At 36.8% G+C, this 19,479-nt stretch overlaps 1 protein-coding gene across 1 annotated transcript in view; it reads right to left on the reverse strand.

Annotated features, from left to right (window-relative positions):
- Nucleotides 1-17,707, reverse strand: part of LYPLAL1 (lysophospholipase like 1) — a gene marked incomplete at both ends in the record, with an annotated part of 34,272 nt that extends 16,565 nt beyond the window's left edge. Inside the window, 2 exons of the mRNA XM_084245561.1 lie at nt 7,140-7,239; nt 17,614-17,707. Coding sequence (XP_084101687.1) covers nt 7,140-7,239; nt 17,614-17,707 — 194 coding nt within the window. The remainder of the gene's footprint in view (nt 1-7,139; nt 7,240-17,613) is intronic.
- Nucleotides 17,708-19,479: the final 1,772 nt, after the last annotated feature.

Here is a 19,479-nt window from a genome sequence, read left to right on the forward strand (position 1 = left end):
AACTATTTCTTCAAAATAGATGTTTTCAGTTGGGTTCTTTACCAGCAAAGTGTACCTGTAGTACACGATCTACTGGATCAGGAGAGAGATTGCCTAATGGAGAACTTCAGCTAGGAATTCTATATGTGAAGTAAAGACAAATCCATTGTTTACTACACCTAAAGCAAAAGGCCCTGACCCTGTTTTAGAATACACATTTAATGGAAAATACAAACATATACTTCATGTAAACAGCAGTGACTCAAAAACTAGAGGCACTATGCAAATCTGGTAACTTTTAGAATTTTTCTAAACACCCAGAAAAACTATAGCATCATAAAAATTATTAATGGCTTGTTTAAAAACTTATTATTTTTTAAATGGAAATTCTAATAGTAAAGCCCAACCAAGAAAACCTCTAATTACAAATACAGTTAAAGCATGTCATAGAAATAAAAATCTTTATTGAACACCTCAATATAGTCTTCAAATTAACATAATGAAAAAATGAAGCAATATTTTCCATTTAAATCAGCACAGCAAATTAAATGCTGACTTCTATTTAACATACCCCTAACTTAGCTGACTAAAAACAGCTATTGAATAGGGTTGAAGAAAAGGGATATCGTTTAGTCAAAATGGTAATTTACAATTTAATCAAAACACACTGATATGCTGCAATAGACCATAACTGAGTAGAGTAAATACAATGAACTATTGTTTTCCTCTTAAATTCTTTTACACACACACACACACACACACACATACAAACATGCTGAGAGTAAAAATAACCTTGTTTGATAGAGTTTTCAATGTAATTAGATGAAATACATATGACAAGTATAATATGGGGGGGGAGAGTAAAGGAACTTTGTAAGGCTTCCACATTTTGTGAAAGTGGTAAAAAAAACTAACACTAAATTGGTGAAAGGTTTGATTAATATCTCATAATCCCTAAAGCAAACAGGAAGAACAGAAAAGATAAATGAAAATGGAATATAAAAAAAATGCAAATAATCCAAAAAGATGGAAAAAGGAACAAAAGGAAGTTGATTTAATTCAAACATATCAGTAGTTACAGTAAATGAAAATGGTCTAAACAAATTATTTAAAAGACAAAGTTTCTCAGTTTAGTTAAAGTGAAAGCAAAACCGAGGGGTCTCCCTGGTGGCGCAAGGGGTTAAGTCTCAACACTATGAAGCAATACACAGCCACTGCAGCAAAAGTTCAATCCCCGGCCAGGGAGCTAGTCCACATGGCAGAGCAGACCTCGCCTGTCTCGCCCGATGCTCCCCTCAGCAGTGTATTTCAGTCAATCTGCCTATTCTATTCCCCACTCTGTCTCTGGTGAATCTTCTCACCGGCACCTCTGGCCTGTACTCCAGTTCTTGTATGCATAAATAAATAAATAAATCTTAAAAGAAAAAAAAAAAAACAAATTCATGTTGCCTATAAGAAACTCCCTTAATATAATAATACAAGTAGGTTAAAAAGATGGAAAAAATAGAATACTAATCAAAGGAAAACAAAAGGATGTAAAAGATAAGCTACATAAATAGGAAACAAGCTGATATATACCAAACTGTTATTAAATGAAGTATACATTAAGGTATTACCAGAGATAAAAATTGACATTTTATAAGATAAAAGTAGCTACTAATAGAAGATAGTAATTCTCCATGGGCATGTCCCTAATAATATAATTTTAAAAATGCACAGGAAATTGACAAAACTAAAGAAAGAAGTAGATCAATTTACATCATAGTCAGGAGACTTTAATACCCATTCTTCAGTAACTAATAGAACAACTTAGAAAACAGAACCACTAAGCAAATATAAAATTTGAGTAAAACTGTAACAACTTAAATTACTGACAATTCTAGTCACCAAGGAGATCCTATATCTAAGTCCCAATGAGCACCAAAAGACTGAAATTGTACAGACTATTTCTCCTGATAGCAATGGAATAAAACTAAAGATAACAGCTGCAAGGCATTAGAATGCCAAAATTTAGAAATTAACAATGTATTTCAAAATAACCCACAGGTTAAGGAAGCTCCCAGAACTGTACTTCCTACATCTGTCCAGAACAATAGTTTCCATCCCAGTCTTCTTAGGACATACGGTGTTTCCATCAAAAGGTGGCGTCTGTGTTCTCACTCCTAGAATCTAAGCATCCTTCTGATTAGAGAGGAAAAAACACCAATTCCCTTCTAGTACTAGGCTATGAAAGGCAATGCAGCTTCCTTCTGCTGCTCATAGAGTTCAGGCTCCACACTATCATGCAGTCGAAGATACCAGGTGATAAAAGCTCCCATTAGTGTTATAGTATTAGAACCAAAGGAAGGTTCTTATTTATTAACATTAACTGCCAGATACCGGTCATTTTTCATATGATTGCAGGCCCTCGCAGTCAAGAGTCGTCCCCAGCTTTCAAGTCATTCCAGCACCAGTTTCAGTTATCACAGAACAGAATCAAGTCACCATTGTATACCGTTTTTGAATTCCTAGCCTACAGACTTGTGACTGTAACAAAACTGTTATTTGGGATGATTTGTTACACATTCAGCATAGTATTATAAGTTCAACAAGTACAATAAGACAAGACAATGAAATAAAAGGAATAAAGATTGGAAAGGGTAAAAATCTTTGTTCACAAATGACATAAATTTTTATACCAAAATCATAGGAGTCTATTAAACAACTACTAGAAGTGAGTGAGTTTAGGAAAACAGGAGGCTACAAGAACAAGAGATAAAAGTAAAATGTAGAGTTAAGCATTCTAAATAATTAAATTGAATTAAAAAACCACTTAGAATAATATGAAAAAACATAAAATATTTGTGAATAAACTGAGCAAAATATTTCTATAGTAAAAGCCCCAAAATCACCACTAAGCAAAAAGAATCAAGATCTATATAAATGTTGAGATGTACCAAGTGTATGGACTAGAAGACATCAATATTCTCTAAATGGAACTGTAGATTTTGTGCAATTTTAATCAAGATCCAAACAGATGTTTTGAAAAAGAACCCATACCACTCAATTTCAAAATTTTCTATAAAGATTTAGTAATCAAAAGTTTTGTATTGGCATAAGATTAGACAATTAGACCAATGGAATAAAATAGTTTAGATAAGAATCCATTAAAATATGTTCACAAAGACTTTTGAATACTATGGCAACATTATTCATTACATTAAAAAACTGGAACTAATCCAAATGTCTATCAATGGTAGGATGGATAAATAAATATAAAACCTCAGAAGTTTTAAAATGAACTATTGCTGAATCTTAAAAAAGGAAGCAAACACAAAAGATAGAATTAATTCATTTAACTGAAGTTGAAAACAGACACAACTATGCTAACAGTGACAGAAATCAGAACAATGGAAGCCTATGTGTGGTAGGAATTGGCTGGAAGGAGACACAAGAAAACTTTCCAGGGTAACTGGAACATTGTTTTAAAAGCTGCTAAACTGCTGCATATACTCATCAAAATTTATTAAACTGTATGTTTAAGATTTTTTCATTAAATTTGGAAAAAAAACTCATGAGGACTTCTGTTCCCAAGATGTCATTAGGAGAGTAAAAATGCAAACCAAACAGGGGCAAGATATTTGAATTCATATACCTAACAACAAAACAATGTATCAGAAAATATAAGTTTTAACAACTCAGTAAGAAAAAGGCAACCCATGAAAGCATGGGCAAATGATGTGAATGGACTTTTTTTTTTAAGGATATCTAAATGCTAAATAAACTTGAAATGGTATCAACATTATTAATATTAGAGAAATACAAATTAAAAGCACAATGAGATAAAGCTGTATATCCACTAGACTGGCCAAAAGTAAACAGACTGACAATGGAAATTATCCACAAGACATGAAACAAATGGAAGCCTCAAACACAGTTCTGTGGAAATGGGTTTGGCATTCCGTAGCAAAGCTAATAAAGCTAAACCTGCTTTAAAATTTCATTTTCATTCATTTCCATGAATATCTAGTGAGGGAAAAGTTCCATCACAGCCAGCATCATTTCCATGTTGGGAGACCAGGTCACTGGAGGACAAGACTGTGGTTAATCAACAGGCCATTCAGTCCTGTATGCCAGTTAGGTGACACCAGTGGCAAGATTTCAAAAGTCAGCTGTTATTTTCGGGATACCCTGGTAGGAATAACACAGCCAATTAAATACTCATAGTGGAGAAAAACTTCAGGGTTCACAGGTGATGAAAGAAAAAACAGGAGCGAGATTAAATGCTGGAAAGTTGAACAATGCCAGAATGTGTACTGCAAAATGTCAAAACAAGATTCCATGTCAAAAATATGGATGCACTGTTTAAAAGGTGGTACAATTAGCTTTTATCAAATACATTAAAAAGAGTGAGAATTAAGGAACGCCCTGTATCTGCTACAGGCTACCTGAGGGGAGGCTACGATGTGATGGAAGGCATGCCCAACAACCACACAGCATTCCTTCTACAGAAACACAAGAAACACTGTCACAATAGATAGAAGGCAGCAGCTCTCTCTGCTACCGAATGGAGGATGTGATGCTGTAAAAGCAAGCTCATAAACTCTGCACAAACTTCTGGCCTATACAGAGTAAACTATTTGGAACAGCAGTTGGAGATCTTGAAACTGGAGTATCCTATGGATGCCAGATTATTCTAATCAAACATTATCAAGCAGCCTTCTGAAATTTGGAAACCAAGTTAAAGATTGTAGACTTAACCCTGAGGGCACCCTCAATTTGGGACTCATCAGTTAAAGGTGCTCCATGATGCTTTATAAGCCACAACTGATCGATCTCATGCTTATTCTGTATTAGTTCTATTACTATGTAAGACGAGAATAACCGCAACCCTTCAGGAACTATAATTCTTATGTCATTTACTATAGCAAATCGCATGTTGAAAAAACTCATAAAAATAGAAATCACTACACAGCTCAGATATTTATATTTTATGTATATATATATATAAACACCTATAGTTACTCATTTCTACTACAGAATTTTAAGTTATAATAAAATCTGCTAAATATTTATTGAATATTCAGTAAATCTTTTCTTTGCTTGACTAAGGAATTAATTAAGAATAATGTATCCCTAGTTTAGGGAGACAGAGATGACTATGCTATCAACTGCTCTAGAAATTAATCTAGCACAAGGTAGGAAAAAAAAATCAGCTACTTACAATTCAATATGCTAAGCATGATCTCTCTTATCGGACTGCCCGGTAGGATTAACCAAAACTGTCTGTTCCAGGTCTGATGTCCAGGGCAGGTTAAATGGCCCCATAAGGACGCTTCATTCTAACACGCTCTCATATCTTTGGTTTACAAATTGGACTTTATGCTTTTTATTTTTACTAGGAGTCATCTGAATTTGTTCCCAAATTATACAATATATGCCACTTGCATTTTCTAGTGCAATTAAAGGTAAATATCATTTAAAACAATGATGTATGAGTAAAAGAGTTCTGGTCCTATGAAAATTAAGTTTAATGTTAAAAGTTAAAATGCTTTGGAAAGATTAAAAAAAAAAGTCACTAATACCAAGTCTTATCAAATTAGGTATATGGAAGGTAACTATAAAAAACTACAAAAAAAAAAATCAAGGAATCTATACTCAAACTACTTTGCTATCCTAGCCAATATATTATGAGTCCTGGTAATGTCAGCTAAGAGAACACTTGTTGGCTAACTTATATTTAAGCTCAAAGGAAGAAGCAATTAATTCGTGAGGGAGGATGGTAGAATGGGGAGAGAGATCAAAAAAACTTTCTCCATGGCAAGTGACAGAGATTTGTGACTTAAAGGGTTAAAATGTCTAGTAAGACATAAATGATAATAATTACATGCTCATTGTTTAGCTATTTACTTAATTTCATTAATAATAATTAATTAAATATAATATAAATTACATTTATAATTGGCTTAATTGAACTTATTCTCCCATCCCCATAGGAATACAACTATCTTTCTCCATCCCAACTTTACTGATTCTAAAACCCAACAGCAAATAATAATTTCTTTTGACATTTTGAAAGACATTTAATCTATAGCACAGAAACAACTCATGAATCATTAGATCTTTTATCTGTGCCACCATAATATGCTCTCTAGAATTATATTGACATAATAACTTTTTTAAAGATTATTTATTTATGCATACAAGTACTGGGGTGAAATAATAACTCTTTTGAATCTTAAGTACTACAACTAAAAAGTATAGTCATATTGCTCTACCTCTTTCAAGTCCATCAACTGAGGTAGGCAAAATCTTGATAGTGCATATGAAAAGTTTCTTAAAATTCCAGCTCTACTTCTCACTTCTAAGTGAATAGAAAAATAAAGCATAACACTTGCAAAAGCACAATGTGCTCAGTAAGAATACAAGAAGAACAGATTGGGTTGTTTAGTTCAGGTTGGGAAATCAAATTGGGTTGTTTCATTCAGCATTTCACTTACACACACAAATACTTGCAAACCTCACTTTAAAGCACGTGTTCAGAATGAAAGACTATGGGGATGTTAATTCAATAATCATAAAAAGCAGTTTGGCTTCAAACCTAGACCAATGGTATGATGGAGAGTAATATTATCTACAAGTTATATAATCCAAACATGTATTGAATAGTCAATGCCATATTCCTACTTTTATTTATTGATTCATAAAACATAACCTTTCTAAATCCCTTTAAGTGTAGAAAGGTCACAAAGCCCTTTATCAGAGATCATAAACTCTAGCTTAACTAAATTATTAGAAAAAGTTTATACTCACTAAAGTTATTGGTTTCTTTCTGGGATGAATGAGGGGAAAAAGAGTTTAAAAACGAGCAATCTGCAGGGCCAAGGAAGCAGAGTATGATAGGCTGTACTTGGAAGAAAGTTTAAATTGACAGCTTTAGGGAATACTATGCCAACTGAGAGTGTATTTCTCAAGTGGCAAAAATTGGCCCAACAGTGTAATTGCAAAAACAAAAATATGTTCTGGAAAAATAGTATCCTGATTTAAAATGTTTTAAATATAGAAGAACATCTACCTGTTATATGGAGAGGTATATTTGTATGTGTGTGTGTGCATATATATATATAATATGCATTTTAGGCCACAGAGTTATAGTAAGAGTGAGATAAATTACTTCATACCTGGGAGGAGCTGTTGGATAAACAATTTTTATGTGTTGGAAAGTTAAATCTTGATGTAAAACATGCTTGATCCACTTTTTCAATCCTTGTCCAGAATCACCTGATTAATCACAAAATTAGATTAAGATAAAACATTTTGACAATACAGTTTATTTACAAGAAATCTATAACTTTCACATCACACAGAGGCATAAAAAGGATATTCAAAAGTCTCCATATATAAAAATACCTATATAGAAACCAATTTATCAATAAGTAGGGATAATTTTATTTATTCTTGACTGCCATTGATATCTGAAGACATGAGTTTTAAGTTTCCTCATTTGTTTAAGGGGAAAAATAGAAACAAGGTAAATTTTGAAAATATTTCTATATCCTATTTCTATATTTGTCATTTCTTATTATTTATTATTTTAAAAATAATAAATTCCTAAGGTGTTTGTAAACATTTGTAGTTGGAGCAACCTGAAACAACTTTCTTGGTTGAAATTTTTTTATTTTCAAGAAATTAGAATTTAGTTTTGATAACAAGTTTACTTACAGAATTTAATGTAACTATAGATCTTTGCATCCGGAACCGGAGCCCAGAGGGGGATCCAGCCACCACTGGGGCAGACTGTGGGCACAGGGAAGTGCCCTCCTGACTCGACATTTTAGAACTGGTATCTTTGCATCCAGAACCCACCTAGACTTTGTGGAACTGGGAAAGGGCTGCCCCCACAGCCAGAGGTGAGCTGAAAAGCCCCCACAAGCCAGGCCCTGTCTGGCCACCAGTCAGAGCCCAGAGGGGGATCCAGCCACCACTAGGGCAGTCTGAGGGAGCAGGGAAGTGCCTCCCAGATGAGCCATACTCAAGACTGGGAGCTTTGAGTCCTGACCTCACTAAAACTGTGTGGAACTGAGAAAGGGCTATCCCCACAGTAAGAGGTGAACCAAAAAGAATTCACAAGCCAGGCCCCATGTCTGGCCTTGAGTCGGAACTCAGAAAGGGATCCAGCGATTAGGTGCCCAGGGGTGATCCAGCCACCACCAGGACAGTCTGAGGGACCTCAAGAACCACCTCTAGTATTAAATAAATACATAGGGAGTGGATTTCCAGGGACAGCACCCATCAATATATCCTTAGTACTATGCCCTACTGGAATTTTGGTGTAACAGTATTAGACTTGATTGGGCCACCAGTTTCTGACATCCCAGAAGGAGCACACCAAAGAGATGCCAGCCAGTACCAACGACACAGTGTCCCAATGTATAGGACAAATTAGAAAACAAGCAGCAGGAAGAAGAAAAACTACAAGCAACCAAGCAAGTATTCAGGGAAAAGACACACCACAAAAAGAAAATCATCCACCAGATTGCAACAACAGTGATTTGGAAGAACTTCTGAGCCTTCCAGATAGACTCAATGAAATTGAGTCCCTAAAGAGGGAAGTGAAAGAAATGCAGGAGATCAAAGGATTAATGGAGGACCTAAAGAACTCTGGGAAAAGCAGTGAAAGCAGAACAGATGAAATGGAAGAATGAATAAGTATTCTCGAAGACACAGATATAAAAAGAACCAAAACAGAAAAGGCAAGAGAAATATGAAGAAAAAATAATGAAGAAAAGATTCTGGGAACTATCTGACTCCATGAGGAAAGGAAATATAAGAGTTACAGGAATCCCAGAAGGAGAGGAGAGAGACATAGAACAGAGAAAATACTCAAGGAGATCATCGAAGAGAACTTCCCAAGCATGAAGAAGGAGCTGAAAACAGATATACAAGAAGCAAGAAGAATACCAAACTTCCATGATGAAAGAAAAAATACAGCAAGACACATAATAGTAAAGCTCCCAAAAATTGTAGACAAGGAAAAAATAATGAAGCTGACAAGAGGGGAGAAACAGGTAACACACAAAGGAAAACCAATCACGCTGACATCAGATTTCTCCGAAGAAACACTACAGGCAAGGAGAGAGTGGAGGGACATAGTCAACAAACTCCAAGAAAACAAATGCCAGCCAGAAATACTCTATCCCACAAAATTTTCCTTCCTATATGAAGAAAGAATAAGGACTTTCCCAGGCAAAAAGAGACTCCAGAATTTCATTACAACTAAACCCCTACTCCAAAAAATACTACAAGGAGTCCTAAAGCCAGAACCAACAAAGGGATGAATAAGGATGAAACAAGAACCCCCCCCAAAAAAAATAAATAAAACCAGAGAAAAGACAAACAAAATGGCAAATACAGACACTAACATATCAATATTAACTCTAAATGTAAATGGACTAAACTCTTCAATAAAAAGACACAGAGTAGCAGGCTGGATTAAGAAACAAAACCCAAGCTTTTGCTGTCTCCAGGAAACATAGTTAGCGACAAAAGATAAAAATAGACTCAAAGTTAAAGGATCGAAAACAATCCTACAAGCAAATGGACCAAAAAAGAAGGCAGGAACAGCTATACTTATATCAGATAAAACAGATTTCAAACTCAAAAAGGTAAAAAGAGACCCAGACGGTCACTACATTATGATCAAGGGGACAATACTTCAAAAAGACATAACACTTATTAACATATACTCACCAAATGAGAGAGCACCAAAATATATCAGACAACTATTGTCATCTCTGAAAACAGACATCAGAAAACACATATGTAGTAGGAGACTTCATCACACCACTATCAATAATGGATAGATCAATGAGACAAAAAATAAGTAAGGACACTAAAGCTCTAAATAAGGATCTAGATCTCATGTGCTTAACAGATGTCTATAGAACACTAAACCCCCAAAAAATCTGAGTACACATTTTTCTCAAGTGTACACAGATCATTCTCCAAGATCAATCACATACTGGGACAAATATCAACAGATACACCAAGATTGAAATCACACCAACTATCTTCTCTGATCATGAAGGCATCAAACTAGAAATAAACCATAAAAAGAAGGCAAGAAACCCTCCTACCTCATGGAAATTGAAACCCACACTACTGGAAGACCACTGGACTAATGAGGATATCAAAGAAGAAATTAAAAAATACAGTGAATTGAATGACAAGGTGGACACCAATTTCCTAAATGTATGGGACACAGCAAAAGCAGTAGTAAGAGGAAAATATATAGCAATCCAGGCTCACATCAAGAAACTAGAAAGAACTCAAAGAAACAACCTAATCTCACATCTCAAAGAACTAGAAAAAGAACAACAAAAAACCCCTAAAAACAGCAGAAGAAAAGAAATAATAAAAATCAAAGCAGAAATAAATGAAATAGAAACTAAAAAAAAAAAAAAAAAATCCAAAAGATCAATGAAACCAAAGGTTGGTTCTTCAAAAAAAATAAACAAAATAGACAAACCCCTAACCAGGCTCACAAAGGAAAAAACGGGAGAAAGCACAAATAAATAGGATCACAAATGAAAGAGGAGAAATCACAACAGACACAGAAGAAATCAAATGAATAATCAGAAACTACTATGAACATGTATGTGCAAACAGGCTCAACAATCTAGAAGAGACGGACAAATTCCTAAAATTCTACAATCACCCAAAGCTAGATAAAGAAGAAAGAGAACACCTAAACAGACCAATTACAAGCAGTGAAATCGAAATGGTAATCCCAACCCTCCCCAAAAACAAAAGCCCAGGACCAGATGGATTTGCAAATGATTTCTACGAAACATTCAGAAACGAATTAGTGCCTATCCTTCATAAACTCTTTCAAAAAATGGAAAAGGAAGGGATAATACCAAACATGTTCTATGAAGCCAACATTATGCTAATATCAAAACTGAACAAGGACAACACAAAAAAGAAAACTACAGGCCAATCTCTCTAATGAACACTGGTGCAAAAATCCTCAATAAAATTTAGCTATCAGAATCCAACAATGTATCCATAAAATAATTCACCACGACCAAGTAGAATTTATTCCAGGGACACTTGGATGGTTCAACATCCGAAAATCAATCAATGTCATCCAGCACATCAAGAAAAAGAAATATAAAAACCATATGATAATATCAATAGATGCTGAGAAAGCCTTCAACAAAGTACAACACCCATTTATGATAAAGGCCTTGAAATTCTGGGGATACAAGGACCATACCTCAACATCACACAGGCCATATATGACAAGCCCATAGCCAATATCATTCTCAATGGTGAAAACCTGAAAGCATTTCCATTAAGATCTGGAACAAGACAAGGATGTCCACTCTCACCACTGCTTTTCAATATAATACTGGAAGTCCTAGCCAGAGCAATAAGACAAGAGAAAGACATACAAGGAATCCAAATAGGGAAGGAAGAAGTCAAACTATACCTATTCGCAGATGATATGATAATATACATAGAGAACCCCAAAAACTCCATAGAAAAACTAATTCAACTAATCAATCAGTTTAGTAATGTAGCAGGATACAAAATCAACACACAAAAATCAGTAGCCTTCCTATACACAAACAATAAATCTGAAGAAAAAGAAATCAAGAAAACCATTCCTTTTATTATTGAAACAGCAACAACAACAACAACAACAACAACAAAAAAAAAAAATACTTGGGAATAAACCTAACAAACGAGGTAAAGGACCTATACAAAGAAAACTATAGAACACTGTTAAAAGAAATAGAAGACACAAAGAAATGGAAAGACATCCCCTGCTCATCGATTGGAAGAATTAACATTATCAAAATGGCCATCCTACCAAAAGCAATATACAGATTCAATGCTATTCCAATGAAAATTTCAATGACATTCTTCAAAGAAATAGATCAATTATTGATGAAATTCATATGGAATCACCAAAAACCCCTAATAGCCAAAGCTCTTCTGAAAAAAAAAAAAAAAAAAAAAAAGAAGAAGAGAATGGAGGCACATATGCAAAGACTTCAAACTATACTACAAAACCATAATCATCAAAACTGCATGGTATTGGAAACAAGAACAGACACACAGACCAATGGAATCGAATAGAAAATCGAGAAATAAACCCACAGATTTATGGTCAACTGAGAAATATTTGACAAATATTTGCTTTCAGGTTTTCACCATTGAGAATGATATTGGCTATGGGCTTGTCATATATGGCCTATATGATGTTGAGGTATGTTCCTTGTATCCCCAGAATTTCAAGTGCCTTTATCATAAATGGGTGTTGTACTTTGTTGAAAGCTTTCTCAACATAATATTGGACAAAGGCACAAAGAATATGCACTGGAGCAAAGAAAGTTTGTTCAATAAATGGTGCTGGGAAAACTAGGTCGCTATATGCAAAAGAATGAAGCTTGACCACTACCTCACACCATGCACAAAAACCAACTCAAAATGAATTAAAAAACTAGACATAAGACCTGAAGCCATAAAATATATAAAAGGAAATACAGGCAAAACACTACATGACATACACCTCAGCAACATCTTTAAAGACTCATCAAAGGCAAAGATAAACAGCTGGGACTGTATCAAATTAAAGAGCTTCTGTTCAGCAAAAGAGACAGAAACCAAAACAAACAGACACCCTACAGACCGGGAGAAAATTTTTGCACACAACACTAATGATAAAGGACTGATTACAAAAATCTACAAAGAGCTGATGAGACTCAACAAAAACAAAGTAAATAATCCAGTCAAAAAATGGGCAGAAGAGCTAACGAGGAACTTCTCCAAAGAGGAAATGCAAATGGACAATAGGCATACGAAAAAATGTTCAGCATCACTTGTAATCAGGGAAATGCAAATCAAAACTACAATGAGATACCAACTTACACCAGTGAGAATGGCACATATTAAAACAACTATCTACAACAAATGTTGGCGAGGATGTGGAGAAAAAGGAACTCTCTTGCACTGCTGGTGGGAGTGCAAACTGGTCCATCCACTATGGATAGCTGTGTGGAGATTCCTCAACCTGCTAAAGATGGAGCTTCCATATGATCCATCAATTCCACTTCTAGGTATTTACCCAAAGGACACAGAATCATTAATTCAAAAGGGCACCTGCAACCCTATGTTTATAGCAGCATTATTTACAATAGCTAAGCTATAGAAACAATCCGAATGCTCAAAAATGGATGACTGGATCAAGAAGATGTGGTACATACACACAATGGAATATTACTCAGCAATCAAAAAGGTAAACTAATGCAATTTGCAGCAGCATGGATGGAGCTGGAAGGGATCATGCTCAGCAAAATAAGGCAAAAAGAAAAGGAAAAAGAAAAATACTGGATGGTCTCACTTACAGCAGGAATTTAGAAAACCTAAATAAGGGACCAGGAAAGACTAATTATAATACAGTAAAAATCAACATCAACAAGCAACTATAAACCAGACACACACTACCGGGGCAGGGGAATAAGAGTCAAAATAAGGGGGGTGTGTGTGCAAATTGTATGGGGAATATAACCAAGATGAAAATGCATACATTGGCAAAAATGAAAAATGATGTAAAAAATACACAAAATAAAATTTAAAAAAGGAATTTAAAATAACTATAAACCATAAAGTTGGGAAATAATCAAAACCCATACAAGAATTTTGTAAGCATGTTTGCACCAAAAATTGGGAGGAAATATAGGTTATTTCATGTAGTCCTGAAGAGGACACTTTAGAGGTAACTTAAAATTAAGTTTTAATCAGTCAATGTATTAAGACATCAATTCAAAAAATGTCTATTGAATACCTAGTGGCATGCCAAGCACTATGCTGATGCCAGAGAAGCAATGACAGGGAGGTGAGGGAGAGAAAGACCTGCTCTTCTAGAGCGTTTAGTTATTGTGAGACATAGATTCTAGTCAAACAATTGTATAAATAAATGGGAAAGACAAATGTAAACCTTGTAAAGATGAGATATTTGGCATTTTGAGGCTTAGTACATACAGAAGTGACCCAGTTGAGGAGCCTAGAGATACCTTCACTATACTACAAGCTCCACAAGGCAAGTAAACAAATTGGTTTATTTAATGCCAAGAAAGGATTGACACAAACTGGACACAGGACAGATGTTGTTAAATGGTTTGAACTAGATATACAGGGTGGTGGAAGGGAAGCCCAGAGGGAAAAGCATCTTAGATGTGACAGGACAGATGTGAAGACCCTTTCTGGAAAGGGGCAGTATGACATGTAGGAAGTGAAAAATAGAAAATAAAAGAGCATGAGTTGAGGCTAAGTAAGGTCCTGATAGGTCTCAGAGAGAGCATGGAGAAACTGTAGATGTACTTTTTGGCAAAAAGGGAGCCTGCTTCTAAGGCTCACTCTGGAACCTGTGTGAAGACAGGTGAAGGAAGAGAAAAGCGGATGTAGGGGGATCAGAGTGGAGGCTGCTGTTTGGGAAGTAGGGTGCTGCGATGCCATTGAGATGCCAGAGACACTTAGTAAATGAACAGATTAGTTAGGAAAGGTCAATGATGAAAAGTTACAAGGATGCAGCCCAGGGTTTTGGCCAGAGCATCTGGGTGAAGAATAGCACTGGATGTGGAGAAAGGAAGCACACGAAGCAGCAGGCAGAGTGTGGGGTCTTCTTCACAATGCAAAGTACACCACAAGAGTTATGCACGCTGTGGCCAGCTGAAGGGCAAAAATCCATATCCTTAAGTTCTATAAGCTAAGAATGTTCTTCATATTCAAGTCATTAAAATAACAACAACAACAACAACAAAAAAAAAAACAGAAAAAAAGGCAGAGAAAAAATATTTAAGACTTTAAGTAACCAGTGATACCTAAAATGACTTTATTATGTGACCCTAACAGAAAAGCTTGCCCATGACCACACTACTCAGACAGAGAGTGTCTATTCGCTCTGAGTCCTCTAGTTAGGCACACTAGCCTCCTACTGTCCGTGAACATTTCAGGAAACCTAGCTAGGATCCTTGGGGGGCCTTTCCTTGTCTAATAACAGTCTAGCCCAGTACCCAAAGGATTTACTCATTTGAGTGAGGCTGCTTCAGTGTCACCATTAGAGAGACATACTCTGAACTCTTTATTTAAAACTATTAATTCCAAAACCTGCCACCTTTCTCATTCTGCTTTATTCCGCCCTCCCTTATTTACTGTCTCTACCACACACCATTTACTTCCCTGGCACATAAGATCTGTGAAAGTGGGGGGTTCTTGTTTTAACTGTTCATTGCTGTTCACAGCCTGGGCTAGCACTTTGCTCATAGTGGTTGGGCAACAGATAATCCTGAGTGGTTTAAAGAATGATTATTAGGCAGAAGGATAACATGCCTAGAGCTCAAAGGAGACCTACAATGGAAATATATTATTTTAGTCACCCTTACTGAGGTGAAACTAGAATCAGTTCAAATAAGAAGAAATGTCTGTTACATTCAGCAACACAGGTTACTGGGGACTTTAAAGCCAATTCAAGTCAATTTGCCGACACTTACTATGTGGGTAGAAAACCATAGAAGAGATACACATTGTTGGCCTGCAAGACCCTCAAAGAATAATGTGGAGTGATTACAACTATGATGAATGCCACTGCTAGGAGAACCCTAGTCCTAGTGTGCTAAGGGAGCATGTAACAGAGTAAATTAATCTAATCTGGGAGGATGAACAAACTAACAAAACTGTCCTTTGCTTTAGTCCATTTATAAGGTTCACTTTTTAAAGAGCCAGAACTTTATTCCAAGAGTATAGTAAACTTATTAAAACTGGTTTGCCCATATTTGGATTAACCAGAAGTCAAACATGTCCTGAAACATAAGCACATATATGAAATTCTGATGTAAAATCATACTCCCAGTAAATTTTATTTACCACACTGGAAATCTAAATATATAGGGATTGCTTTATACTTGCATAATTGGCAGGATTCTTTGTATAAATTCAAAGCATTAAGGGAAAAATCTATACATAACAAAAAAGTCTGGGTTTCACAGACATAGTTATAAATTATAAAAAAATTACTTTAAAATTTTATAAAAATTATAAAAATAAAATGAAAAGACTACAGTTAGTTAACTGAGGTGGTCCTGGGGAAACTCTAGGAGTATTTCCTAATGATATGGTAAACTTATTTATTAAAAGGAGTTATGCATGAGGATATTTCTAGTAGCTTTAAATGAATATTCTCAGGGCCCCAATAATCTTAATGATAATCTCCTAGCTGTTAAGCACTGCTTTCATCTCTTACACAACTCACCTGCTAAATATATTTCATCAGCTAAATCTTTCCCTTTAAACATCCTTAGCCCTTTCTCTTCTGTTTTCAAAATTACATATTCTAGCCAGTTTTTTTTTCACTTTACCCTTCCAGAACATGGATTTTGCAGTCGGAGATCTGGGTTCAAATCGCAATTCTATTGCCCCTCACAGGAAGAGCTAAGTGAACTTCCATTTCATTTCCAAGTTCAACCTATCCATTTTCAAAATGAGGGTGCTTTCCACAAACTGAGCATTTCCAGGTCTGCTCTCTGTACCCTTTCCAGTCCCCTCCACTATGTGATACCCCAAGTCCTTTAAAACTATCCTAGTGTCAGCTCAAAGACCACTTTCCCTGTCCAGCTCTTCATCTTTCAAATGCCTTAATAATGCCTAACCAGTCTGTTTTCTTTACAATTCACTTGGCAGTAAACTGCACCATCTTGTGACCACCATCCACTGATGACTCAAACTAACTGAACGTGTTGTTTGTAACTTTAGGTGGGCCCCTGAGGACACAGGCCTCATCTCATTTCGTTAAAAAACATTTCCCAAGAACTTATCTTTGACCAAGTATTAGGGATGCAAAGATGAAACCAAGAGTCCTTACTTTTGAGGAGCTACCACAAGGCAGCGGGGAAGACACATGCAAGTAATTAGAGATGAGTGTAAAAACCTGCCCAGAATGAAGCACAGGTGATTAGGAGATGCTATGGAAGGAGAATCCACTCCTAGGACTGAGACTTGACTTTGCTCTTGATCTGAGAGGCTTAAAGCACAGAGGAGAAAAGAGAGAAGGGATTGCGGTAAAGAGGACTGGGAGAAAACACTGGAGCCAGGCTCACCGAAACAAAATACTCAATAAATATAATTACAACTGTGACTCTTAGCTGTCATTAGGATGGGAGACTGAAGAAAGCAATGGCGAACGATGTTATGTGGTTGAAAACTCCAATCACTCATTAAATACTGAAGTAGTACTAAACAAGTTCTTTCTCTCTAGCACAAGACTTACCTTACTAACTTGCTTGTTTAAATTTGGGTGAGAGCAGTGAGGGCTGGCTAGGGTGGTCCGGGAGGAGATTGAGGATGGAAAGTTTAGTGGGGGGCGGGGGAGAATCAAAGGGCCGAAGCCTGGACAGTGGTCAGTGACCACAGGGTCACAGGGCACGTCTGGCCACAGGTCCCCAGGTCCGGGTGTCCACAACCGCGCGGCAGGCCAAACGCGAGCCGCCGCTCCGGGTCCACCGGGCCTCCTCCTCACGGGCCACCCCGGGGGAACCTGGGCAGGACCTTTCCCGAGCTGCAGATAACCAGGACAGAAAAACTGTAATCCACCTGAGCCGTGCAGGAAGATCAGAGAGGCGCTGTGCCTCCCAGCCGGCGATACCAAGCAGCGCTGCAGGTGCATTGAGCCCGAGGCGGCCGCCATGACTACGCCGCCGCCACGCTCCTGGCCCCGCCCCTCCGGCGCGCACACACGCACGCACGCTGGGGGCGCGCCGGGACACGCGCATGCGGGGTTGGCTGCTCCTGCCTCTGGGTCATCTCCAAGGCGCTGCTTCCAGCTGTTCTAGTTTGCTTGTGCTGAGAATAGGGTTCTGCAGGTAACTGCGTGGGTGGTGACTAACGGCTCGACTTTATTTGGGATTTTTAGCTGTAGTCCTAAGACTCAGGGTTGCCTTTTTATGTAGAGAAATAGTGGTGTTATTATTCGTAAAATTGAGCACATATAACCACACCTTCTGTATTGGGATCTGAACAGGATGTTTGTAGCTGCAGCTGCAGGGTAAGATAGTCACCTAATGATACCAGTTTTATGTCGTTTTGAAAGCATACTGATTTAGAGAGGTACCCCGTGAAGATGACTATTAATGAAAAAAAAAGAAATAAAGATTGGTGAGGACTGGGAGAAATGGAAACCCTGTGCGTTGCTGATGAGAATGTGGAGTAGCCGCCGTGGAAGCAGTTTGCTCTTCCTCCAAAAGCTAAACGCAATTACCGCAGAATCTAGCAGTTGTGCTCTTAGGTGTAGCTCCAGAAGAAATCAAAGCAGGGACTCAAATAAATACTTGTACGGCAAGGACACAGAGCATTGTTCACCACCTCCAAGGAGGAAATAATCCAAATGTCCACAGAAGGGTGAATGGACAAACTGTGATATAGACATATGATGGAATACTAGTCTGCCTTAAAAAGGAATGAATTTTGACACATAGTACAATGTAGATGAACCTTGAAAATAGTATGTTAAATGAAATAAGCCAGCCACAAAATAACAGTGTTCTCTCAATATTGTTATTACTGCAATGAATATGTGTGATTATTATAAAATACTGTTATTATGTCAAATTCACTTACATGCAGTATCTAGAATAGGCAAGTTCATAAAGGCAGAAAGTAGAACAGTAGTTGCCAGGAGAAGGGAAATTGGGAGATATTGTTTAATAGGTACAGAGTTTCTGTTTGGAATAATGGCAGTTGTTTTAAATAGTGGTGATAGTTGTGCACCATGAATATACTTAATGCCATTTAACTACACACTTAAAAATGGTTAAGATGGTAAATCTGTATATTTCATCAGTTTTAAAATTACCCCCCCAATGGAATTACTTTCTCTATACAGACCTAACCATAGCCATCTTTTAATACTGAGGGTTTAGCCACAGCAGGTGGCTCTTTACTCATGCAAAATCTGACAAATAATCCAGTAGAATGTGAAGTGCCATTAATCACCAATCTTTCATTCATTAATAGCAATTACAGCTTTCCTTTTATTTGTTAATCACCCCACTACAAAGTGACTAAACTGCTTATTCAGGTCATGTTGCCAGGATAAGCTCTCAGTTCTCACTGTATTGTACTATCCATTAGTTAACCAGATTAAGAAGAAACTCTTGCATCATTTCAGTGAAGCCTATGGCTCTTCAGCAGAGACTGCCCAAGAGTGAAGTCTTTTAGGAGGACAGACTAGGGGAGGGGAGAAGCTTATAGAACTCTGACAACCAAGTCTTAAAATCTCCTTCTCTAGACCTGCTTTTGCAACACTTATCCTCAACTTTCAAGAGCCAAATGAAAGGAGGGGCAGTGCTGCATGCACTAGGACAAGGCTCTGGGTGAAATACCAGGTAAGGCTTTGACTTCTTTCTTGAAGTCCCACCTCCTTTTTGGACCCCTTGCTGTGCACTATATTAGTTCAAGAGA

This window comes from Talpa europaea (genome assembly GCF_964194135.1).
Source record: "Talpa europaea genome assembly, chromosome: 10".
NCBI classification, from domain to species: Eukaryota; Metazoa; Chordata; class Mammalia; order Eulipotyphla; family Talpidae; genus Talpa; species Talpa europaea.